Below are 26318 nucleotides of genomic sequence, written 5' to 3'. Positions count from 1 at the left end.
ACAATAGTGCTAGCCAAGTATACCAATAGGTGTGAGAGCAACCATTAGAGTCCTGAACGATCATGCTCAGACACAGTTCACACTTGTGTAGTTCAATAGGCCTAGCCAACAAACAGAAACTGTAAACAAACGGATGTCTCAGTGTAGTTAGCCTGGGTCTTCCCCGGGGCCTCCTCCCGGTGGGACATGCCCGGAACACCTCCCTAGGGAGACGTCCAGGAGGCATCCTGAACAGATGCCCGAGCCACCTCAGCTGGCTCCTCTTGACGTGTAGGAGCAATGACTCTATTCAGAGCTCCTCCCGTGTGACTGAGATCCTCACCCTATCTCTAAGGGGAGCACTCTTAGAGATAGGAGGAAACCCATTTCAGCCACTTGTATCCGCAATCTTCTCCTTTCAGTCATTACCCAGAGCTCATGACTATAGGTGAGGGTAGGAACGTAGATTGACTGGTAAATCGTGGAACTCCTCCACTTGAGGCAAGGTCTACCCACCTGGAAAGTACCTTTTTCTAGTCAAGAACCATGGCCTTGGATTTGGAGGAGCTGATTCTCATCCCAGCCACAAACTGCCCCAGCACCTGCTGCAGGTCCTGGCTCGATGAAGCCATCAGGACAACATCTGCAAACAGCAGAGACCCCCTCCGGCCCCTGGCTGTACCTAGGATGGAGGGACACAGTCGAATGCCTTCTTGAGATCCACAAAGCACATGGGGACTGGTTGGGCAAACTCCCATGAACCCTCGAGGAGCCAATGGAGAGTATAGAGCTGGTCCAGTGTTCCGAGACCAGGCAGAAAACCACACTGCTCGTCCTTCAATCGAGGTTCAACTACTGGCCAAATTCTCCTCTCCAGTACCCTGGACCTTACCGAGAAGGCTGGGGAGTGTGATTCTGGGGTCTGTTCGGTGTCGAGCAGCCACCTCAAGCCTGGTTCCAGGATGGACCCCCAGTAACGCCAACCCAGGCGACGTAGCTGGCCTTGTTTTTATCCTCCTCCTACTTTAAAAAAACAAACTCAAAATCCAATACTTTTAAAATTATTTTATTAAATATTAGAATACTTTACTTTTATATAGATTATATAGATTTAACATTTATGTTAATACAAATCTACAAGTATTTGTACAAATCCACAATAAAAAAAAATTATGAAAAGAGCTACAATATGGACATCGCATAAAAGCATCATCCATTTTCCCCCCAAATTTTTCATGAAAATCACTCTTTTCATTGTCTTAATTCAAAATATTCTTTTGCTTTGCTTGGAACGTTCTACAGCAGGAGTCTCCAACCTTTATCCTTCTGTGCGCTCCCTTTACAAAACGAGGCAGAGCACCTCATTTTAACGGTCACAAGAAAATGAGTAAATATAAGAGCCATGGCAGATGCTTACGAAATATAAACTATTATCCATTTATTAGTGCACAAAGTTAGGCATCAAAATGATACATTTGATTAATTACCATAATAAATGTTAGTTCTTCAGCACAATGCATATAATTCAGAAATCCCTCCTGAGCTACAGGTTGGAGACCCTGTCTCACAGTATGGCATTAAACATCTGTCTCCACGGAGACAAGCAGGTGCGCCACCAGGCCAAGTTACAGGTCAGCTCTGTTGAGAAGCGAGCCCACTCGCGGTAAGAATGCATGTTTTTTTCTAGTTTTTTTTATGCAAGAACAATTAAATAAATATGTTTAATGCTATATTTTGGAACTTTCCAGGCAAAGCAATAACATCTCAATGGAAACAAGTAAGTGGCAAACCACCAACCAGAAACCTTAAATAATGCACCTTCAAATCCTATAAATAGACTATTTTTTAGAATACTCACATTTCATTAAGAGGAACGGAATTGAAAAACACTGCTATGTATTATGAATATTCTCCACTAGATGGCGCCATGAGCCTCTGACCTTCAAAAGGCTGTAGTGGTTTTACAGTTTTGGAATGTGCCGTTACACTAGTACACTGCAAAAAGGGAATGTAGCATTAAGTTAAAAACATAGGTACGTTTTTGATGATTGAACAGTGTTATGCAATTATTTTTTAATTTTTTTTAAAGGTAAATTTTGTAATAATTTTAAAAAGGCACATATATTGTGCTGTTGTGTCCTTAGGCAAGACACCCACATTGCCTTGAATGAATGTGGTGTGTGCATGATTGGCAGCCTCGCTTCCACCAGTCTACCCCAGGGCAGCTGTGGCTACAGTATTAGCTTATAACAGAGTGCAGGCTGAATGAATACTGCACTAATTTTTAAAGCGACTGAGTGTTTGAGTGTTATTTTAAAGTAATGGATTATTATAATCATCAGTATCAAGACATTTTCACAGATCCTGATTGTCACTGCAGTCTAAATTTCCAGAGTTTCTTATCTGGTTTCATTCCATTAATTTTATGAACTATTTTGCTCGAAGTAGAATTGTGCTAAGCTCCTTTGTAGTGTTTTTGCGCAAACATATCTACATATTCCTGCGTCCTTTTTTTGCACTCCTCCCAGCTGTACAGAGGTTTGTATTGAAAATGCCTGTATGCTTTATCTGTACTCACTGTAAAGGAAGTAACGGCTGTTCTAAAAGTATACAGATTCAACAACGGCGTGTAGTTATAAAACGGACTCAAAATCCAACGGAGGATGTCGTTCATTATTGCTATGAACCACACGACGACGAACGGAAGCTGGATATGTCTGAAGTTGGAGGAGGTGAAAAATTGCAAGTTGAAATTTTCGTAGCTTGAGTATGGCGAGTCATCGTAGCAGTAGTAGACCTCTCCTGCCACGCTTTGGGGCTTGTCTCGAAGAGTGCGGGCGGCTAATACGTGCATCCAGGCTACGTTACCTACAGACAAGAGAGAAAAAGGTTAAAGATCCTACATGTAGATATATTTTTTTCATTGTAAATCACTATATTGATCTTAAATGACTTAAAGGCGCTGTATCAGATTTGACTTTTTTCTTTAAAATGAAATAGTTCTGCTACTAGTTCATGTTTTAACGGTTTGCAGTGGTCCAAAGTTACCTTATAACTTATTATATCTTAGACTCCTGAAGAGTTTTGCTGTCACGGTTATGCCAACAGCAACTACTATGCTAACTGTGTGCTTCCTGATCCTAAGACAATAAAACACTTTAGGATTAGATGCAGTTAGGGGGCTTATTGGGGCTTACTGGGGCAAGACAAAGTTTGCTCAAATATATCTAAAAAAAAATCTGGTATAGACACTTTAAAAATCAAAACTGGTCCATTGACTGTTAAAAAATGCAGAGTGAAACAAGCAGAACATATTCAGATTTCATTTTTGCAACCTACATGTATATTGTCGTGTGGGAGCATGGGTGACGTAAGCTTCTGGGCTGAGTTTTGGACAGAACTGTACAGCTAACCATAAGGAGAGTTCAAATAAGGCCCAGGAGAGATAGCTAGATCACTCAAACATGCACACGTAAAATATAAAACCTATTCAGGCATGTTTTTGATGAGGGAGCAACTTTATAACATGGTAGAACGCTCTGCATAATACCCTCCCTTTAATTTAAGTTCCTTTAAGTTCCACACTTAGAGTTGCCAGATTCTATGACTAAAATCTGTAACAAGATGTGCCCACCGTATATTAATAGGTTTCAGCTATAATATTTTGTTTTAACTTGTCAACTGTCCTAATATTTCACCAATTTGGACCCATGGACAGCAGCTAAACCAAAGAGATTCCAGATGCCAGATTCAGCTGTGTTTTTAAACCAGTATGAGGCCAATGTAACTCCAGCAATGATTCATATTTTTATTTATTTTTGCAGTGCAGTTCATGTTGCTATAAACATTAAATAAATAACACAATGAACTTACACAGAGAAAGATTGATCTATAGGCGGGCCCCACATTTTCAGAAAGAAAACAAAATGCTACATTAGAGCGATTTTTCCTTTAGATCATTGGCAGCTCTGACAGTGGACAGGGCTGGTCCCATATGGTTTCAATCTAAGTTTATAAATACGACTTTTGTTACGTTGGCGACAGGGAAACACCATTTCGACACAGGCAATCCCATTACTAAGTACTGAGTCATAGTATCATTACAGGACTCTGTAGAAAGAGGGAGTACCCATGTATATAAAAAACAGAACTTGTTCATTTTGAACGGTTTGCAATTCCTCATTAACCTTATGCATTCCGGGAATCCTAATTATTCACCATGATGAGTTTATAAGCGCTTTGCACAACTTTCAGAGGCAAGAGTGTTGTTTTTGTCACCACACTAACACAATTTTCTCCAGATTTAGTCATTTTTGCATGAACTCATTTGCTGTCTGAGTGCAGTTTGCGTCAGATACCAGTTAGTTTTGAAAGCTTTTGCCACGCCCTGTTTCTAGTAGACACTTCGATCTGCAGGCATGTCATTAGTCGACCAAGAATTCAGTCATCTACGACCCTAGGCAATACTTTTATCTAAGCACAGAGTTATTGGGCTACTCTGTACACCCCTCTAAATACTTCCTTATGCTCCAGCTCTTTTCATAAATTAGATCTTTACATGCATTGGTTTTGACAGCTGTCTAAACCGTAATTTGTCTGGCTTAGTTAGACCTGAGCTACTGCTATGCCCATTTCTATTTAACCAATCCTACCCACTGACTTTCACTGATTGATTTTGATGTAACGTCATTTTAAGTAAGTATTAACTGACAGCTTTTTCATGTGCATTATTTTATTGGATTAGACAGAGACAGCAAAGTGGCGTGAAAACCACATTTCTATGGGGCTTCTCCCGAGTCTCGCTAAAATGAATAAATATATAAAGGTCAGGCAGTGACAGGGACCTGCGTGTGGATGTCACTGCCAACATGTTAAACACTACACAAATAAAACGAAGACTTGACCAGAGGAGTCTTCTGTGTTTAGAAAGAGAGATGTTTGTGTCTCAATGCTAATGCTAAAGCTAATTTTGAGGCATAATACATATTAAAGGTTGTTAGGTTGTATATTTAATGTTTTCCCGTTTTAATAAAAGTGAAAAAGTGTTAGCTTTGAGACACTGCTGCTGTGCAAAGGGCCTATTGGAAGTTTGCCAACAGCTGTGTCAGATAAGTAGTTTTAAATATTTTTATTGCTTGTCTGAGTTTAAATGGTTTGCAGTGAAGTTATTCCTCACTTACCTAATGCATTCCAAAGAAATTAATTATTCACCGCAATAAGTTTATAAGCTAATTATAAGAACCACAGCGGGGTTTTTCTATCACAGTTAAGCTAAAAACAACTAGCATGCTTCTCTTTCTGAATAAAACGTTTTATAAATAGATACAGCCCGTACACTGAGGACTTTTTTTGACCTTAAGAGCTGATTATACAATATATCTATACTGGGGTAAACATGGGAAAGAAACAAGTACAGGGCCTTTAAGCAAAATATGTTGAACTAATTTTAACCATGTGATGTGATATTCCACTTTGCTCACCTGCATAGACCCGTCCGTGCTCCGTGTTACTTGGGACGGCTCCCACATGGACCCCACCCAAGTTGACACAGCGCTCCCAGAACTCCTTGAGCAGTTCATGGCCCTCTCCATAGATCCCTGTGGGTCTGAGGGAGCAGGTGTACAACATCTTACCACCATTCACCTGCAACAAGAAAAATAAACTTCACTTTGACATACTGTGCAAATTTGACTTTTAAGAACTTAAATGGCCTATATTGCACTATTTTCTGATCTATGTTATAATGTTTCCTCATCACAAACAGACCTGGAGTTGTCTTTTGTTTCATTCACACGTTTAACACGCAAACCCTGCATATTTAGGCTGTGTTATTCTTTCAAATTAAAAACACTTTTTTAAAATCTATACACCCTCCCTAGGATAATAATAATTTGATTGATTTCAGCCCTGGAATTTCCCATCTCTACTGACCTAAAGGTAAAAGGAGCTGTTAACTTCTCCAGGTGTGTTTTTGAGGAGGCAACAACATTATAACATGACTAAAACCTCACGAGACTCAATTTTGTATAATATAAAACCTTTAACTATAATAAATGGTAATTGTTTCCCCTTCTCTATCTATCTAGTCAAAGTTGTACTTGGACTATAGGTCTACAAGATTACTCGCAATCGAAATTAAACTGCAGTTTCATCCAATGACCACATCTCAAAGAATGCAGAATCTCACCCTGTAGTTTAGACATGTACAAACATGTTCTGAAGTGTGATTCTTTATGTTATTAGTTTAATTCATATTTCAGTCGCAATGCTTTCCAGCATTGTGGTTATACTGTTAGTATGGGCCAAAACATGACTAAATCGTACAAGTTATAATTAAACAAATAAAAATAAATTACAACACCTTTATTTTATTAAATTAATTCTATCAAAATTGTTCCTACATTTTGAATGGTATTTTTGGTGTTGATGACATGTAGTTGCTGCTTCCTGTATTTTTGTATTTTTCTTCTCAACTTCTGAAGGTTTGGGCGGGAATGGGAACTGCCTCAATGACCTTCATTTGACTGGACGCTATGTGTGACGTCACACTCACTTATTCCACTTCTTTGCACATCAAACCAAGGAATAATTTCAAAAACATATTCTCTTTTTTGAAGTGTGTTCTCCACCAAAGCTTTAACTGATGACTTCACCTTTGTTTCTCGTTCACATACTTCATTACACCCTGGGGCATTGGCTTTATTTTTTGTAAACAAGAACAAGATTCTTGTCCTGGCTCAGATTAAGTTACAATGACTCAAACAAGAGCTTATGTACTGAGGTAACCATTTCAACTTTTTTTTTATTTTGGAGCTCTGGAGAGAGACTCTATATAGAGAGTCTCTCTCTCTATACACACACACACACACACACACACACGATGGCAAAAGCTAAAAAAAAAAATGTATCTTAATGTCTCCCTCTATGACAGGTTGGATCTTGCTTATTTTTATTCGATTTTTGTGTGTGTGTGTGTGTCAAGTTTATAATTTAACGTTTTGATTCGATACAAGCAACAGATATGACATACGTAGAGGTATGTTACCCTGCAATCATGTTAACAAGGGCCAAAATGATATAACTTGCACAATAGTTAAGATTAGACTAATAAAAATAACAGATTTTGTTCAATTAATGTTTAAACTGCCCTTTTTGCTTCTTCAGAAAATGCCACTGAACTGATGTAAAACTATGATAAATATTTAGCACAGGTTCTGTCCCACCAAACCAGGTCAGGTCTTAAGGTCATTAAGGACATTGTCTCCACAGATCTTCTCACCTTGGTCCCATTGGCTTTCAGCACCATTTGCTCGGCCTCAGCTTTGGTCTTGTCATAAGGCATAGTAAGTTTGGTGCGGTAGGGCGTGTCTTCACTCCCCCTGAAAGAGAATACAAAGATTATTTTATATTCTATATCTATGTAGTTTTCATCCAATATCTATTGTACCACTGCCACTTTGACATTTGTGTGAGTCTTGGTAACAGAGGGTTAGGAGTTACAGTATTAAGCACTTTTAGCTTTGGGCAATGACCAAAAGGACAAGATTGAGGATACAAGCGGTGTGAACAATAACGTAATCCATGCATCTTCTTCCACTTTATCCAAGGCCGGGTCATGGGGGAATGATCTGAGCGGGGATGTGCAGATTTTCCTTTCCACACACACTTCCTCCAGCTCTTCCGGGAGGATCCCAAGGCGTTCCCAGGCTAACCCAGAGACAGTCCTTCCAGTGCGCCCGTCCTCCTTCCTGGAACATCTCTCCAGGGAGGCGTCCAGGATGAATCCATAACAGATGTTGCCTCTTCTCAACGTGGAGGAGCAGCGACTCTACTTCGAGCTCCTCCTGTGTGACTGTGCTCCTCACCCTATATCTGAGAGAGCGCCCAGCCACCCTGCAGAGGAAACTCATTTTACCACTTGTATCCTCAAAATTGTCCTTTCAGGTTCTTTTTGAGTTTCCTGATTTGCTGCTCCTTCACGTGACTAACATAATATAACTGGTCTCTAAAGGAGTGTAGTGAACAGAAGTGACTTTTCCTGACTCTCCCACACACTCGTCTGTCACTCAGGCCCAGCTGTTGTTTTATATGACTATTTTTCAAGTACAACCCCAATTTAAATGTGTGATTATGGGCTTATGTGCTATACCGCATCCTCCACACACTGCGGGACTAAGGCACAGAACGTTATTACAAGGGAATTTCTTGAACTATGGCAGCCCCAGGAGAAGGGAACAGGTTTCTCATCTGCCTTCAACTGGTACAGAAAAAAAAAGTAATGTCTGTATTGTGTTACCATGGCAACTGCCATAGAAATACAAGAAGCCACTTCCCACTTGCAAAGCATCAACACTTTGGACAAACATTCACTGTGCAAGTGCGAAAGGAATGTCAGGCCTGCCCTGCACAAAGCAATGTGGCTTAGGAAAGAATGACAGACTGAGCATCAGCAGTGTATTGTGGGATGTCTGTCAGCGCTGCCTGTTTACACTGGCCAGGACACGTGGAGATAACCATAGACTTGTTTTGTTGTAAATGGGAAACAATGAGGGAAACTCAAAATTGAAAGCTTTGGTAAAACGGTTTGGGGTAACGCCTTATTTTGCACTGTCCTTAACTGACCTTTTCGAGTAAAGGTCAGTCATTTGGTCGTATCCATGGAAATATCATTGCTTTGCCTGGAATTTTCCATTCAGTTCAGCTGCAGGTCTTTTAATGTTCAAAAATGAAAGTTTTGCCCCTTGTTTACAGTTGCTAGGTAACAGTTATGCCTCTACACATGTCACATCTTCTGCCCATGTGCTACCAGGAAGTAAAATTATAACCACCCAAATTCAGAAACTAAAAAGAGAATCAGGCACCTAGGTCTATGTAGGTTAGTGTACTAATATATAATATTTGGTATTTCTATTCAAAAACGCCACTTAAATGCAATCAATTCAACACTACTTAACTTACTAAACACTATTTAACTGACTAAAAATATCTTCAGTTGTTAATAGACCAAAACAAGTGAAAGCTGTGTGTCCCAGGTTGGCATCATGGACCCGGGGGCTTCTCTCTACCTGCTTGTCGCTTGAGTGTCTACAAACGTCACTGGAGAAGAGCGGTGGTGTTTGGGGGAGAGAGCTTTACACACAGCCGGCACAGTTCCAGTGCATTGGCCACACATCCGCAAATGTGCTGGTAAGATCAAGTTGACCACCATAAAGTGTCCAAAAGCATCCATTCAGATCCTGGCATTAATATTCATGAAGGCACACATCCTCTCCAAACCGGATTTCGGGCATTCAGTGTGGCTTAAAACAGAACAACCGTGCGTCCAACCACAACTGAGCTGGTAGCCTATGTGGAAGCTGTTAGCCTTTTTGGACATATATGTGATGCTCAGTTGTGCCTGAGCAAGTGTCTGAGCACACGGCAGGATCTGGGGATGTCTTTTACCGGGGGTGGAGAGGACGTGCATGTGCCTTCAAGAATATTAACACCAGGATCTAGATCAGTGGCGTCAAACTCATTTTCACCGAGGGCCACATCAGCAAAATGGCCGCCATCAAGGGCCAGGTGTAACTGTGCAGCAGTGTAAATGTCACTAAACCGAATGTCGACGTAGACTGTACTGACCCCACCTCATAACACAAAAAACATACAGGTTTTTCTCCTCAAAGCACAAACTTGTATTCACCTTCACCTTCTTCTTCTTTCCAACTTCCTTCCATGTCAAACATTTTCCTCTTCGTGAACATTTTGTGATGATTATTTCCAAATATTTCTCAGTTCCACTTGCTGGGGAAATCCCATTTGTTTTATCGTCAGTGCACGCATTAAAGCAGTATAGACTTAAAATGACAGTCATGCCTTTTAATTTATCTTCTCGCGGGCCACATAAAATGATGATCAAGCGTGTCCTATGGCTGTGTGTAAAATGAATCTCTGGCCCCTGAACGCCACCACTCTTCAGACGCATCACCCAAGCAAGCAGGTAGAGAGAAGCCCCGGGTCCATGTTCTGTACTGACCCATGGACCTCTTGCCCATTTGACTTTCGTTTTCAAATGGAAAACCTAAAATTGGAAAATGACTTCCATTTCCCAATCTCGAAATGAAAATGGAAAGTAGGGTCCAGTGGGGTCAGTTTTTGTTCTTGGTTTTTAAAAACAAATTCGGAAAATTAAAAACAAGTAATTTAATGTAAATCTGTAAATCAAAGTTAGGTCGATTCCATATTTGTCCATGTTTTCCTCATGGAGCGGCTCTGCGTACAACCCTCCCCCCGTTGGTCAAGTGGCCATTGCCCAGCCAAGTTGTACACAGCAACTGATGTGAAGTGTTGTGAAAGCGCTCTGAAGGGGGAGTGACTTAATGCAGAGTGCAAAGGGAGGGGAGACTCAAACTTAGAAAGAAAAGTGGCGAATATAGCATTTTCAAAACAATAAAAGGTAACGTGATGATCTAAATATGTTATGTGTTAGCAGATGTCTGTGTAATCCCTCAGTCGTCTTGGTATGATCAATAGTAAAAGGCAGAGTTTTTATTTTTATTATGTGTTAGCAGTTAAACCCCAAAGAAGTAAAATAACCCCTCTTTAATAAATGCATTTAAATGTTTTAATCTGACTGCCTTCACCTGCCCCGGGCCAAGCTCTCCAATATGGGAGACAGGACCTTTGGAATGCCCTCCCAGAGTCCCTGAGAGGTGTGAAGGGCTTTTTAAAAGGCCTTAAGATATTCTTCTTCCAAAAGGCCTACTAGTACTTTTTATACCATTTAAATATGTTCTGTATTTTTTTAGGATTGTACTGCTAATGGTGAAGTTATTTTTTAAACTCTGGCTCCTCTACCTGTTGTAGCACTTTGTTGCACAAGTACATTATAAATAAAATGCATTATTTGTTGTTATTGTTTTTCTTCTTATTATTATTATTATTATTATGAATACAAAATATTATTAGACTATTATATTTGTATCAGAATCTATGATAAACTAATCAGTGAGGGCTAGATCAACATATGGTTAAGGAGAGGGTTAGATGCAGCAGAGGATGAAGAGGAGGGGTTAGATGCAGCAGAGGATGAAAAGGAGGGGTTAGATGCAGCAGAGGATGAAGAGGAGGGGTTAGATGCAGCAGAGGATGAAGAGGAGGGGTTAGATGCAGCAGAGGATGAAGAGGAGGGGTTAGATGCAGCAGAGCATTACCTGATGAATGGATCGCCATCTTGATTGGGGCCAATCACGCCCATGCTGCTGGTGTAGATGAGGCTGGTGATGCCATTTTCAACACAAGCCTGGATCACAAGGTCAGTCCCTGAAATGACAAAATATTTGTTTAGGTGGTCAAAAAGTGTCAATAAAGAAAGAATTTTCTTAAACGACTAGCGTATTTAAAGCAACACTGTAACTTCTGGAGGTGGCACACCACATGCATGATTCATGGAAATAGAAAGTTTAAACCCTCCAGAACATTTTGCAGATAGATGTTTTATGCCATATTGTGTAACATTATTAAATGGGCACAGGAAAATTGATTTTTGCGATATTTGTGAGTTCGCAAACTCATCTTGAGTTATTCTCTCTGTAAGGTTCAAATTCGTCGAGCAGCAGGTGGTCCAATCATAGAGCAGCAGTCTTTGTGTGAAAGCCAAAGGCCAAACACTTAAGCAAACAAAACAAACATGTCGACATCCAGACTTTGACATTTTTTTTCACGAACGAAATAGTCCAGAAGTTTGCTAAAATAGGATAATCTGGCGCCAGGTTAGGAAAGAAGGAAACCAACCCAGACCCGGAGAGAAACAAACAAACTCCACGCAAAAAGGCCTTTTTGTGTGAAGAGTGAGTCCTAACCACTAACCTAGCCAAATCTAATCACAATGATTGTCAAAAAAATTGCAATTTGATGTTTTTCACAAATTGATGAGCCCCATTTTGTGTGGGGGGAAAAATGCATTCTAGTTTATAAAAGTGTTTTTATTATCAGAAATCTGCATCAGCCGTCAGCTGTTGAGCCCTTTCCTCGTACTGCCCTAGTACTGACATCGAGTTTGAAGTTTTACATTTATATCACTAATGGTGCAAGTCCTCTATAAGAGCTACAAGAAAAGTTACGCATTTATGTCTTTTAAATGTTTTTTTCATTTTTTTGTCCTATTCACCAGCAGTGTTTTGCTTTACATTTGACTCATAATTTGTAGTGATGTTGTGCGGTTTCACTTATGTTGTGGTAAACAAGTTGTAAACAGCTCAAATCTCTCTCCCCCCAAAGCTCCTTGTATTATCTGTGTGTCCCTCTGTGTGACTCACTGAACACTAGTGTACCCCATAATCACATCATCACTGAGGCATATGGAGTCAGCACTACAGAAATGCATAATGGGAACTCGGGCAAGAACAAAACTGAAAGTCATGGCAGCACAGTGCACATTTTACCCACGTTAGAGAGGCTCAAATCTGAACTGATAAACTAATGAAAGAATTCCATAAATGTTTGTGTAACCCATGCCATCCATCATTTGGGCCAGAACATTCCCCTATGCAACTGGACTCAGAACACTTATAACAATACTTTAAACAACTTACTTCAACTATAATGAATCAATTCAATTTTATCTATATAGCACATTTAAAAACTACTTCAGCTGCCCAAAGTGCTTCACATAAAAAGTAAAAAACATGATACACAGGAAAAGAACAATAAAACACTAATATATCATGTCTAGCTAGTATTAAATATCAGGGACAAGAGGTGGATTATCAGTCTAGACTTAAAATGCGTTAAAGACAGGCAGAGCTGACTGCAGACTGTTTCATAGTCTGGGCGCTGCCACAGATAAGGCTCTGTCAGGTCTGGTCTTGAGCCTGGTTTAGGGCACAACAAGCAGGAGCTGGTCAACTGACCTCAGGGTCTGGGTGGAGTACAGGGCTGCAGTAACTGGCTGTGGCCTGACTGTGGTCTGTGTCATTGGAGGTCACTGGCAGATATACTTAAATGTCATCTGCAAAACAATGAAATGCCACATTGTTCTTTGTAAAAAACCCACCCAGGGGAAGCAATTTGTAGAACCCTGGGACATACCGTACTCTAAGGGACACACAGAGGAGTACTGTCCTAATTTCTGAGAAAAATTCCAGTCTGATAGATAGGATCGAGCGCAGTACCCTTAAAGCCCACATGTGTCTCCAGGTGGGACAGAAGGACGCAGTGACCCACCGTGCCGAGGGCAGCCCTAAAGTCTAGCAAAACAACTGTGGATTTCCCTGAGTCAACAATTAAAAGCAGGTCATTAAACACTTTTTACAGAGCTGTTTCAGTATTCTGCTGCGATTTGGAACCAGATTAGAATTTTTCACCAATTTTGTTCAGATTAAGGAGAGTCTGCAGTTAGTCATATGCAATCTTTTCCAAAACCTTAAGACACTTTAGGCAACTACGAGATCACTCTAAATTTAGAAAGAACATTTGGGTGCAGATTGGATTTTTTGATAAGTGGTTGTTTTCCTACTGCCCTGAAACATCCGGTGGTCCAGCCAGAGACAAGTTCACAACATTAGCAATATAAAAAGGTCCGATAGAAATCATTCTTTAACATAAGGAAAGCTTTAGCTGTTGAACAATTTTTTTTTTTCCCCAAGTCCAAGAGAGACACTAATCTTGTACTGCTACTACTATAGTTGTACTGAAAACTGTAAATGGAAAAAAACATGGAGCCTTTTAAAGAAAATGTATGGGAATAATCTGAAATGATCTACTCTGACCACACTGGTGGACAACCCAGATTTGGTAGCAAAGGGTGCTGGTCCTGATCTCAGATCATGGCAAGAAGCTGGCATCAGGAGGATACATGATCTATGGGACAACGGAAAGTTCAAGTCATTTGAAGAAATACAAGCCAAATATAAGATCCCTGCTAAAGAGTTTTATAAATATCTCCAGCTTAGGCATTTTGTAAAATCAAAATGGAAATCTCTGGAGTTCACACAGGACATTAATCTTCTTGAACAAACTATTTTGGATTGTCAAAAATGGGGGCATTTTCTCTCAAGATTTTATTCTGAGCTTCAAGGGATGAAGAAGGACAGACTTAAATGTTTACGATTATCATGGAATGTGCTGCTTAAAACAACAATTGACAATGAAACATGGGAGAAAATTCTGATATTGCCGTCTAAAATATCAATATGTAATCGACAAAGAAATGCAATACAATATCTTACATAATGTTTACATCTCTCCATGCTATATATATATATATATATATATATATATATATATATATATATATATATATATATATATATATATATATATATATATATATATATATATATATATATATATATAGCAAGTACACTCCAGGAATCTCTCTAAACTGTCCCAAATGTAACTTAGCTCCGGGGACCAAATTCCATTGTTTATGGGAGTGTAAGATTATACAGTCATTTTGGGATGTCGTGTGTAGAGAGGTTGGCTCTGTTGTGGGGTGGACCCTGTCTCCCAGTCCGTTGCTTTGTCTTTTGGGGTTTATACCTGTAGACTTGATGGCTCACAAAGATGTCATACAATTCCTCCTGATGCTGGGTAGAAAAACTATAATGTCAAAATGGGTTGGTAACGATGGCCCCTCTGTCCAAATATGGAAAAATTGAATATCTGAGATGGTGTCTTTAGAACGGTTAAGATATTGCCTCAGTGGTAAGTCCAATCTGTTCAAAAAATGGGAAAAATCTTCTGGACTGTTTGAAAATTAAAAGGATAGAGGTGTAATACTAACAATAATTGCTGAATGTTGTTTTCATCTCGTCATAAATGCTGCATCTGATATGACTCACTTAATTATTATCTCTTTGATGAAGTAATGTGCTATGCTGTGCTGTTGTTCCTTGTGTGTTTGGTTTTTACTTTAATCTGTATAAAGCAAAAATTCAATAAAAATAATATAAAAAAAAAAAAAATGATTTAACAAATTAAAGGTGCTTAAAAGGTGTTTTGCCAATGTTTACTTCATGGTTGATCAGTAACTATTATGGAAGTACCTCTAGATATGTTATATGTGGTTCCCATGTCCAATTAGGAAGTAAAATTATAAACTTCACTATACATAAATAAAAAAGAAAAGAAAAAAGGCAAGATTTTTAGTAGCCTACACTCTTTAATATAATGATCATGATTGTTTTTTTTTAGTGAAATGAGTAGTCTAACCCATCACATGCAATAAAAAAATAAGTATATACAAAAATGTACAGAAATAACATGACCAAAAGCTCCAGAGGGGGAAAAAAACCTAAAAAAAGCAAAGAATCATGACTAAACATTTAACCAGGGCCAGACTGGTGGGAGTGACTCATCCTGGTGGTTCAATCTGTGCACCATAAAAGAGCTGTGACACCTTTAAGTTATGTCTGTAATTTATAATCCTCAGTTCAAATAAACCCGTAATCAGAGAGCTGTCCACAGGCATCCTCAAGTTTAGATCATGACACACTGGAAAAGTATGTTACACCAGCACTATGGTTTCCTCCAAACAAAATAAAACATAAGCGCACTCTTCCAGCCAAGGTGAACAGGTGAGTGGTGGAACTAAAGAAAAATGTAACCATCTACCATTAATGATTATGTTTTGATTTGTTTGCATTGTGATTTTAATGTCTTTCTTATTCTGTAAAGCACTTTGAATCATTTTGTGTACGAACTGTGCTATAAAAATGCTTGCCTTACTACACACAATTGTCATAACACCCACAACATATAGCGGCTATTTTAAATTTTTAGTATAAGTGGTTAAAATAATAAATAGATTTGCAGAAGTAAAACCAGTTGTAATGTTTTGAAAGTTTCGTATAGCATCTCCATGGAAACAACCAGGCGATGCCACCAGGCCAAGTTACACGTCAGATCTGTGAAGAGGTGACTTTGCTCACAAGAATCCGCTTTTTTCAGGGTATTTCGGGGGTGGGGTGGGGGGGGTGCGTGAAACAAAACACCACTCCAGGTCTGTTTGTGATGAGGAAACAACATAACGGATCAGAGAATAGTGTAATATGAGCCCTTTAAATGGCAGTTATATATATTGTAGATGTTATAGTGGATATATTGGTATAAGTATGAAAATAGTAAGAAGCCCATTTGCAGTTTCCAGCATTATATCTTTAATTTCTCTAAACTAGAAGCCACTGTGTGCAATTTTGTAGTTGGAGGCAGACTGCGGGCGTGGAATTCCTCTGATTGAGTGTTTTTTTTCCGGAGCAAAAAAAGTTTCCTTTTTACTTTCACAACATCAAGGCACTCCCATGAACTTTCAACCAGAACTTTATTCATTTATCTTTACTTAAACAGGGAGACCCCAATGAGAGCACATAAGTCAATTTAAAACATTAAAAACAAGTGTAGGCGTGAGCATAAATGTTTGTTGTTAGATTATCAAATTGCCTTTGCCTTTAGCACCAATTGAACGGCTGCGTCCTTCAGGGCTACATTTGAAGACCAGACACAATAGGAGCGATAAGGCTGTCCCATTTCATGCGGCCGACAAATGTGGCCCGAGTTTTCATGGAGATTGGCCATGAACAAAGGATATATCCAAGCATCCTGTGCGGCTTCCTATCGGGATCCCATCATGCACCGCAGGACACTGGTCAAATGTTTATAAAATCATATTACACAACTATAAACGTGATATAAGGCCATAACGCTCACAAAAGTACGGTATACGAGGTGTACCACACAAATGGGTCACAAGTTACTTAATGAACCGTTATCAATTTGTGGAAATCAACAACATAAAATCAGAATACCGTCAAGTAACGTGTGGGGTACCCCAAGGTTCGGTCATGGGGCCAGTACTTTTTCTCCTTTATGTGAATGATATTATGTCTGTATCAAAATTACTAAATTGTATCTTGTTTGCTGATGATACCACATTATTTTACTCAGGAAAAAACATAAATGAGGTTATAAAAAATGTAGAAGACGAGTTTCAAAAAATATTAAAATGGTTCAATGCAAACAAATTATCTATAAACATTAGTAAAACTAAATTTATGGTCTTTAGTGGTAAAAAGATAGATCCAGAGGTAAGATTATTCACACAAGGATTAGAGATAGAAAGAACAAGTACATCTCATTTTTTAGGAGTTATTATTGATGAGCAGCTGACGTGGAAATCCCACATAGAGCAAGTAAGATCAAAAGTATCAGAAACCATAGCTGTATTACACAAGGTGAAAGAGTCTCTCAACAAAGATGCATTTTTCTTATTGTATAACACATTGATTGTTCCATATTTGACATACTGCATTGAAGTGTGGGGAAGTGCTTGTAAAACATACATTGAACCAGTTTTTCTTTTACAGAAGCGTGCTATTAGAATTATCAATGGAAGTGGTTATAGAGCACATACAAATCCAATTTTTATTCAGTTAGAAATGTTGAAATTTAACGAATTGGTGGAATATAGCATTCTCAAAACCATGTACAAAGCTCATCTAAAAGTATTACCAGAGAAGTTGCAAAATAGATTTATTAAGAGAGAAAGTAGATATCAATTAAGAGGAACTGATTTATTTTCTAAGCCAGGGTTTAGAACAAAACTAAAGGAAAGATGCATTTCAATCAAGGGAGTCAGTCTTTGGAACAGTCTTGAAAGTAATATTAAAGAATCCAAGTCCATTTATATGTTTAAGAAAAGCTTGAAATTATCATTATTAAGAAAGTATATAACTGCTATGTGACAGGATGATTTTGTGTTTTTTTGTTTGTTTTTTTTTTGTTTTGTTTTGTTTTGTAAAGTAGCCACACATCTAAGTTTGATTTTGTATAATCCAACAGTGCAATACACTGGAAGGAATAAGAGTCAGAGTTGATAAGGGGCAGATATTATAAGCTTTTGCTTCTTTCTGTGCCTTTTCATTCATCTATTATAATTGTACAAAAGCTGAAATACTGTATGCAGATATGCTGCATTGATTTGTTTTGTTTTTAATGAATGAAATAAATATACAAAGAAAGAAAGAAAGAAAGAAAGAAAGAAAACTGTCAAAGAAGTTTGCTATTAACTGCGTAAGCCTCGGTGATTTGAGCTAAAAGTTTGACTTGTAATCTGCAGCTAACATGGTCAAAAGTATTTGGACAGATTGCAACGTTAACAAACATTGATAATGATTTTACTGTTAGGTGAAAAGAAGTCCGTCGGCTGGGTCCTTTGAAGGATGCAGCCGTTGAATTGGGACACGGCTGATCCAGTTTTGCATATCCTTGAAATATATTCCATTTTTGGGAAGCAAAAATAATCATGTTTATTGTCTTCAACACAATCATAAAATATTGTATTAAAAGTTCCCATATCAAGTTAGTTGTATGAGATTCAGGGGATTGTATAGGTCTTTCAAAATTTCGGACTCTCTCCAACCAGCAGGTTAAAATCTACTTTTTGTAATGTTTTAGTTCATTAAATTTAGTTCAAGCACATTAAATTTTTAGATTAGTTCAAGATGGGGTCGAGCAAAGATAATGACGCTAATGTTTAAAAAAAAAGTTCTAGTAAAGGAGTTTGAGCTTAATACAAAAGTCATCGGTATCAGATCAATATTGTGATACTAATATTGGTTCATCTATAACGTAGGCTACAGTACACCACAACTCCACCCAAATTCTCAGAATATATTGACCCTAATCGGCCCTGCCCACTTTTGCCTCTAAATGCCACTGAACTGCCCTTCTTTGTGGTGCACTCCCAGTTAAGCAGGAATCCCATTTATTTCTATGTCAAATTTAAGACATGTTTTGCAGCTAAAATCTGATAAAAAGTTGGTTAATTTGTATAAAACGTGCAAATTCTCTGGGAGGCTTTAAAACAGCTCTGTAGTCTGTATAGAACTGATTTGCTATCAAGATCGGCAGCCCCATGCAAAACAATACAACCCTAGTGACAATGGCAACACCCACGGCAACTCCCAGAATAAAGTCAAGAGGCCAACTGGATGTTTCAAAATAAGAACTGAATTTTAAGCTGACTCAATCCTGAGTTTATTCCAAAGAACCGACAGCCAACCATCTTTTATGCGCAACACCCTTTTCTAACAGTCTAACATTAATTTCACAATCCAAAAGGTGCTATATTTTAATAGTCAAATCAGAACTTTGATGAGTAATTTAGATAAGATTTGCCCCCCTCTCTGTGTAAACATTATGATTGCTAGATAACAGTTGCGAAATTACCTCTACACCTGTTACATCTGTGGCCCGTGTCCAACCCGGTGAGTAAAAAGTGCATATGAACGGTTAGATTACCAATTTCACTAAAACATTGACATTTATGATTTTACTTCCTGGTTTCCACAAAAGTTCCATATATACATAGAACAAACCATGATGTTGACAAGGGCCAAAACTTGTCTAAATAGTTATAAAGGTGTTTTGTTTTAAAACTCACCACTACTTCCTGTATTTTTGTACTTTTCTCCCCACCTTTCTTCCACAAACTGACACTGATGTAAAACTATGATAAATATTTACCACAGGTACTATCACCATCAAATCCAGTAATAATTAGAAAAACATAAATTCCTGTTCTTATGCACTAAAACACTACTATTGGAACCAATGTTTTACCTTTCACGTTGACGTTGTACATAACAGACTCTGGGATCTTGTGCCATACGTCCACTGCACTGGCCGAATGGATGAACACATCGACCCCACGAGAGACCTCCAGGACCTGGGTGTAGTCTGTGATGTCTCCCTGGATCACCACCACCTTCGTGTGCTCTAAAACAGATACACAGGATTATTAACATCATCTTTTATAGGTCATAGGTCAACTCTGGGGGAAATTCACCGTTTTTGAACAAAATATCCAGACTGTAGAGAAACTTGTCATGTTAATTGTGTGGCTTAAAGTCTTTTTCTATTGGCAACAATCACATCTTTAAGGTTGAATAATGGCACCACTTTCTGAATATATTGTAAAAAAATATGTAAAATTTTGTTTATTTATGACAAATTCATGTGTTTAATTTGGATAAGCCCAGTAATAATTACAGAGATAAACCAGAGTTTGTCAATAGAACCTACGTCATATTTTTCATACTCGAAACCGCCGATGTTATTCCAATGGGAATGATTGCAAAACTTCAATCAATGGAAAAAAAATTGTACCACAGAACAATGTGAAATTTGGAACATGTCATCCCGATCAAAAAAAGACAATGGGACACATGCCGTATTTTGCAGGGTGTTGCCATTGTGACGAAGAACAAGAATGCTTCCAATGAGTGGTGCCTTTTCTGATAAAAGTATTTATTGTGAAGCAAACATAAACTGTATATATATATATATATATATATATATATATATATAAATGGACATAGCTAGTCCGCTAGCCGCCATGTTCCAAATGGGTGGTGAGCAGGGGCCGCTCCATCTGGTCTGACTCCAATTCCCTTACATTATTCATTTACATTAGAAAACTGTCTCCCCTCTCTCCGTAAATGCTGCTGTCATGCTCGTCACTTTGGTCTTAAAATTCTTAAAATGTTGACCTGCTGTACGTGATCCTGGTATTTTTATTTCTCTATTGTGTCTGTAACTCAAGATATGAACATTAATAACAGACAACTCAGCCGCCTTCTTTCCCCAAGGTCACAATCGCTAGCAACAGGTTTGATTTACAGCGTTGGCTGAGGAACACCTGATAACTTTCATGCTTCTTTCAGGCCAAGGTCAATGTTCTCTCAATGATCAGAACTCTCAAGGTTGGTCTTGATATTACAACATGTTTAACTCACTCTGAAACTCTGCCCTCTGTCCTTGGATAAAGAAGAGATAATAAATAAAGGAAAAGGACTTTGGATACAGGTCTGGTCAAAAGCTGGCAGTTACAACTTAGACCAACTTCTCAGCACTATACACATGCAATATACTTTTTTACTTCATAATAATACATAGTAAAGAGTCATATTATAAGTAACAATCCGATAATTCATTTCAGATGGAGGGCCTATGGTTTTGAAAGAAATATTCAAACATGTTCCGCAAATGTTACCACTATTTGTTAAATTGCCTCCACAAACAAACCAAACTCATGCGTCTTTACTGTAAGCAGGCTTACAGCTCGGAAAACCAATTTTCCATGGAAATGTTGTTCTTCCAGAAAGTTAAATGGTGTTGCTTTAAATCAAGGGTGTCCAAACTTTTCTCATTAAGGGACACACATAAAAAGACAAAGCTTAGGGCCAATTGAGGGCCAGAGAGTGGTCACCAATACAGTGAATACTGTGTTATTATTACAAGTTAGACTGAACCACTAGACCTTTATTCATGCTTACATCCTCCCTGGGACACATTAACTATTTGATATAGGCTTGTTAAAGTAGATTTTCAGAAATATACAGTAAAAAATACTGTTTATGGTAATATGGGCCAATTCACCTGGAAGCTTGAGGGCCAAGAAAAATTGGTCTTAGGGCCGCATTTGGTCCCCGGGCCACAGTTTGGGCACGCCTGCTTTAAATGAACAATGTTCAGAGTCTTGTCCAAAAAGTGTTGCGTAAGTAATTATCTGTCTGAACTTTAGTTCATCTCTGAGAAGTCCACCCGAGGTTTAATTGGCCTCAACAAGAGTCTGTGCGTGAATGTTGAATGGAGCCAGTGTGACCCTGGATCCAGTTACTATGGAGTCAGATCTCACTGCGTCACAGGAGCTACATAATAAACAATGGAAAAGGTGTTTATAGACCCAGAGTGCAGCAGCAGACCTCAGGAAGAATGAAGAGGATGCAGGCAGAGTGACGTCCAATACTGAATACTGGATGGTAACATTTATATTATAAGTAACATTAAGTAAGTGTCATTTTATAATTTCTACTGATATCACAAAATTATAGATAAGTGCTCTCCTTTTAATCTGGTTCACAATAAGAGTAAAAAGAATCAACATGTCCTGCCCAAACTACAGGGGAGAAGATAATGCACAAAGTTAGCATCTCCCCGCGCATCTTCACATGAATAAATTAAAACAAGGGAGCATCATCAGAACTCAATATTAACTTAAACACAAGTAAAATAAAATTATGGATGTAAATAAAATCAAAATAGTCATAAAAAGACTATTAATTAATGAGATGACAACAGATGACACTTTAGCATCTTCCCAATACTGGATTTATACCGGGGGCAACGCAAAGGTCACGCGAAGAAGAAACAAAAACAGAGAAGTAGAAGAAGAAGAAGAGGCTGGAGGACCAACACTGTGCACTAAATCCAACGCCAGGTATGACCAAAACTGTAATAAACAAAAGGTCCATTATGTAAGTAGGTAGTTGATATATGAACCGGTTACACCTGTCAAGTAAGACGCATATTTAAATAAGTTTAACCTACGTCAGCAAACACTCGTGCCCTGTTGACTCAAGTGTTTGCTACATACATTAGATTAAAGTTTGAGGTTAAGCACACGTTTAAACAGTTACGAAACGTGCCATCCTTCCCGGTAAAACTAACTTAAATCTTGTCAAGAACTACGGCCGAAACTTATTCAGCCAACCCAGGGAAGGCATAACTTTTTCGGCTGCGCTTTTTACCTGTGCTCTCCTCCTCCAGGCTGGGGTCCGAGTGTTTATCGAAGACCCGAATCTCAGACACGACCTCCCGCTCTTTCTCCAGTAAAACACGCAGTATATGTTTGCCCAGGAAGCCGCAGCCCCCGGTGATTAGGTAGACGAGCCCCCGCTGCTCTCCAGACATCTTATCGGGCAGTGGAGCTTAAAATAGTGGTAGAGAGAGAATGTTCCACCACCCCTGTCGGCTTTGACTCTCTGAACTGAGAACCTTAGACGCGCGGAGGGGAGTTTAAATCAGGGGAGGGGCCAAAGGGGAACCTCGCCTCTGATTGGTGCTTTGACTTCTTACTATACCCATAGAGGCTCCAGAGGTGTCAAACTCAAATGCACAGTGGTTCAAAATTAAAAACTGAGGCAAGTTCACAGGCTAAACTCTATATTTATTGAAAAATTGATACCGGCAGCCAGCTCTAATGCACGTTTGATATGATCTCATGGGACAAATATAATTAAACTGTGTGCCAGATTTAGCCCCCGGCCCTGAGTTTGACATACGTGCCATAGACTGTATACTGCCTTACCTTTCCACAACTTTAGAAGAGAAGAAACGGTCGCCCATGTGTTTTGGGATTGCTCATCTCATACACTCAAATCTTTTGGAATTTAATTGGTTTTAACTTCATAACTACACTCACTCATTCATTAATTAGCTCATTGTAAGCCCCCAGCCCACTCCCAGCTCTGATCATTGTTTTATTTCTGTTTCTCGTCCTTTGCTTTGTACCAGATTTATCGTTTTCTTATCTGTTTCTTTGTCTCCTGTTCGTGCTTCTATCTCTTGTACTGTTTTTTGTTTTCATAAAAAATTTAAAAAAAAAAAATCTTTTAGAATGACATACAGTTTGTGAAAAGAAAGCTTGATATAAACCTACAACTTAATGCAAAACATAATTTTTGTGTTTTCAAAAAAGATATTGTGGGAAAAAAATATACATATTGAATCTAATCCTAATCCTCTCAAAATATCATATTCATTGTTGTAAATTTTCTAACCAGAAACCCAAACTTGCTGAATTTAAATCCCTTTTATCCTCTTATATAATTTCTTTAAACTATTGTTCAAACCCAAAAGCCCTGAAAACAAAAGCACTCTGCACAGTTTGAAATTTAAAATGTACTACTGTATTTACTTTTTTTTGTTTAATATTTTTGCACATGCCATATGAATGTAATGTAGTGATTAAGCCTCTTGTTGTTGTTCATTGTTTATATATTTGTTATAAATTTAAAAAGATAAAAAAACAACTTACAACAAACAGTAAACGCGGTGTCGGCCTCACCCCTCTTACTTTCCCCCTTTCCCTTTCAATATCGTTTTATTAAAAAAATAAAAAATAAATAAATAGCGAATTATGGTAAAACTTATTTATATATCAGAATGTATACACAGTCCCTGTGTGACATTACAGCTGTTTAATAAAAAAAAAACTACTATAAAGCAGCCATAAAAGGGGCTACAATAACTCCTCATTCTCCTTTACTGCAATGATTTTAATGCATGACAGTGTACTTAAATTACTCCAGTGTTTGAATATGAGAAATGCTGCTGTTGGAAAAAATAAACTCCACAGACTGTATGATCTGTATGATTTTTGACACCGTGGGTCCAGACATTTGATCTACTATGAGCTGTTCATTGTCATCTGGTTGTTTCCCCTGTGGTTATAAGAATGCCATTGTATGACCAGTTCTCAAGAAGCCATCACTCGCTCCCTCAGACCTGAACAATCTGAGGCCTATTTCCAATTGTTCAAACTTATTTGACTCAGCACATGACCAGTACTATTTTTTTCCAAGTTCTAGGTTACAGTCTGGCTTTCGATCCAACCACAGCACAGAAGCCGCCCTTATCTGAGTTACAAATGATCTTTTATCAGCTGACCAAGGTTCAGTTTTAGTTTTGTTTGATTTAAGTTCAGCATTTGATACAGCTGACCGTGCCATCCTGCTAAAATGTCTTCAGAACTGTGTTGACCTTTCTGCCACAGCTTTATCTTGGTTCTCATCCTACCATTCTTGAGACGTAGCAACTGCATAAGACCACATCTCTTCTGTGTAGCCTCCTTTCATACGTGAGTGCATGACTCCCACTACAGGAGGACCATAAAAGCCCTGGTGTAAACTCACTTGTTAGACTCTACTTTAGACTTTGCCAGAGTCTGCCACTTGTTAGACTCTGCATTTTGCTTAAGACTCTGAATTTGTTAAACTACTGTTGTGACCATCAATAAAGACCTACAGAACAATTACTGCGCCTTTTCACCTGTTCTTCATGCAACAGAACAGAAACCGACCACACACCTGTACCTTTCCCTGGACAAGAATGACCAATATTCATTAAAGCAACTCCTCAGATGCCTCTCTGACATAAACGATTGGATGTCCGCTAACTTTTGCAGTTAAATGAATCAAAAACTGAAATAACTTGATTGGATTCACCTCGCGTAACCCAAAATTTTAATAAAACCCTTGGTAACTTGGCTGTTGTAAAGCCACCAGCTCACAATGTGGGTGTTATTCTAGACTCCCAATTTGACCTTGATTCACAAATAACAAAGGCTGGACAATCATGCTTTTTATCAAATTCATACTATAGTCAAAAAAAAAAAAAAAAAGTATTCCTTGTGCAGACCTACATAGTCGCTCATGCCCTAGTACTCAGCCATTTGGATTAATGTCCTCTGTGCAGGTTTGAGCCAGAAGTCTATCACCCCCTCCAGCTGGTGCAAAACTCAGCACATAACGAAAGTTACGTATGTAACTACGGTTCTATGAATCCCGGATGACCACCAGAGGCGGTGCTTCAAGCACTGGATGATCACTCTTGCACATGCGCAGGTCGAGATTTAATAACAACAAATTCACCTATGACCTTCCGGTGACCCACATGAGGCTATATAGTCACGTGACTCCGGAAGCACAGTCCCTTAACCTTCTTGCGAGGGCACGAGGATTCCGAGGGACAGAGACCTCTGGCGGTCATCCGGGATTCATAGAACCGTAGTTACATACGTAACTTTTGTTCTATTTCATCCCTTCTGACCGCCAGAGGCGGTGCTTCAAGCACTGGATGACTTGTAACAACATGGTCATGAGGAATCCATAGACCACGACAAGTAACCTACCTCCTCATAATGAAGCATGATGCTTGCGTAACACTCCGTCCAGGGGATGGGGGACCGCAACATTCACCCGGTAAAATCTGGCAAACGTGCAGGGTGAGGTCCAAGAGGCCGCAGCACAGATCACATTTAGGGGAATCCCATGCATAGCAGCCCAGGAGGTAGAAAGGCCCCTGGTTGAGTGGCATCTCACACCCTCAGGCATCAGCCGCCCCTGCGAGGTATAAGCATGTTTAATGGTCTCTACAACCCACCGAGAGAGACGCTGTGTAGAGAGAGCCCTACCCTTACGTGGGCCAGCATAACACACATACAGATTTTCCCACCGTCTTATACCTGCCGTAACCTTTATATAAGCTTCCAATGAGCGAACAGGGCATAAAGGTTCTGTGGTGAATTCCGTGCCAAACCTCGCCAACTGGAGCGGTTGAGCATTATCAGCAGAAGATAACACCTTAGGGCGGAAAGAGACATTAGGCCAGAGAGTTACACCTGAGCCATCAGCATGCCATCTACTCATTGACAGACAGGGCCTGCAGTTCACCCACACGCTTACCCGAAGCCATGGCAAGGAGAAATGCCGTCTTAAACGACAGCCACTTAATGT

At 39.0% G+C, this 26318-nt stretch overlaps 1 protein-coding gene across 1 annotated transcript; it reads right to left on the bottom strand.

Moving 5' to 3' along the window:
- Positions 1-1204: 1204 nt before the first annotated feature.
- On the bottom strand, positions 1205-22791 carry hsd3b7 (hydroxy-delta-5-steroid dehydrogenase, 3 beta- and steroid delta-isomerase). The gene is made up of 6 exons (XM_033970987.2): positions 22551-22791; positions 19582-19737; positions 11175-11283; positions 7259-7358; positions 5460-5622; positions 1205-2847 (listed from the first exon to the last, which is right to left on the bottom strand). The coding sequence occupies exons 1-6, from the start codon at positions 22711-22713 to the stop codon at positions 2435-2437; spliced, it is 1104 nt and encodes a 367-aa protein (XP_033826878.1). The 5' UTR covers positions 22714-22791; the 3' UTR covers positions 1205-2434.
- Positions 22792-26318: the final 3527 nt, after the last annotated feature.

This window comes from Periophthalmus magnuspinnatus, chromosome 8, assembly GCF_009829125.3.
Source record: "Periophthalmus magnuspinnatus isolate fPerMag1 chromosome 8, fPerMag1.2.pri, whole genome shotgun sequence".
Lineage (NCBI taxonomy): Eukaryota > Metazoa > Chordata > Actinopteri > Gobiiformes > Gobiidae > Periophthalmus > Periophthalmus magnuspinnatus.
The sequence above is the reverse complement of the archived record's forward strand: the minus strand, read 5'-3'. Positions and strand labels throughout refer to the sequence as shown.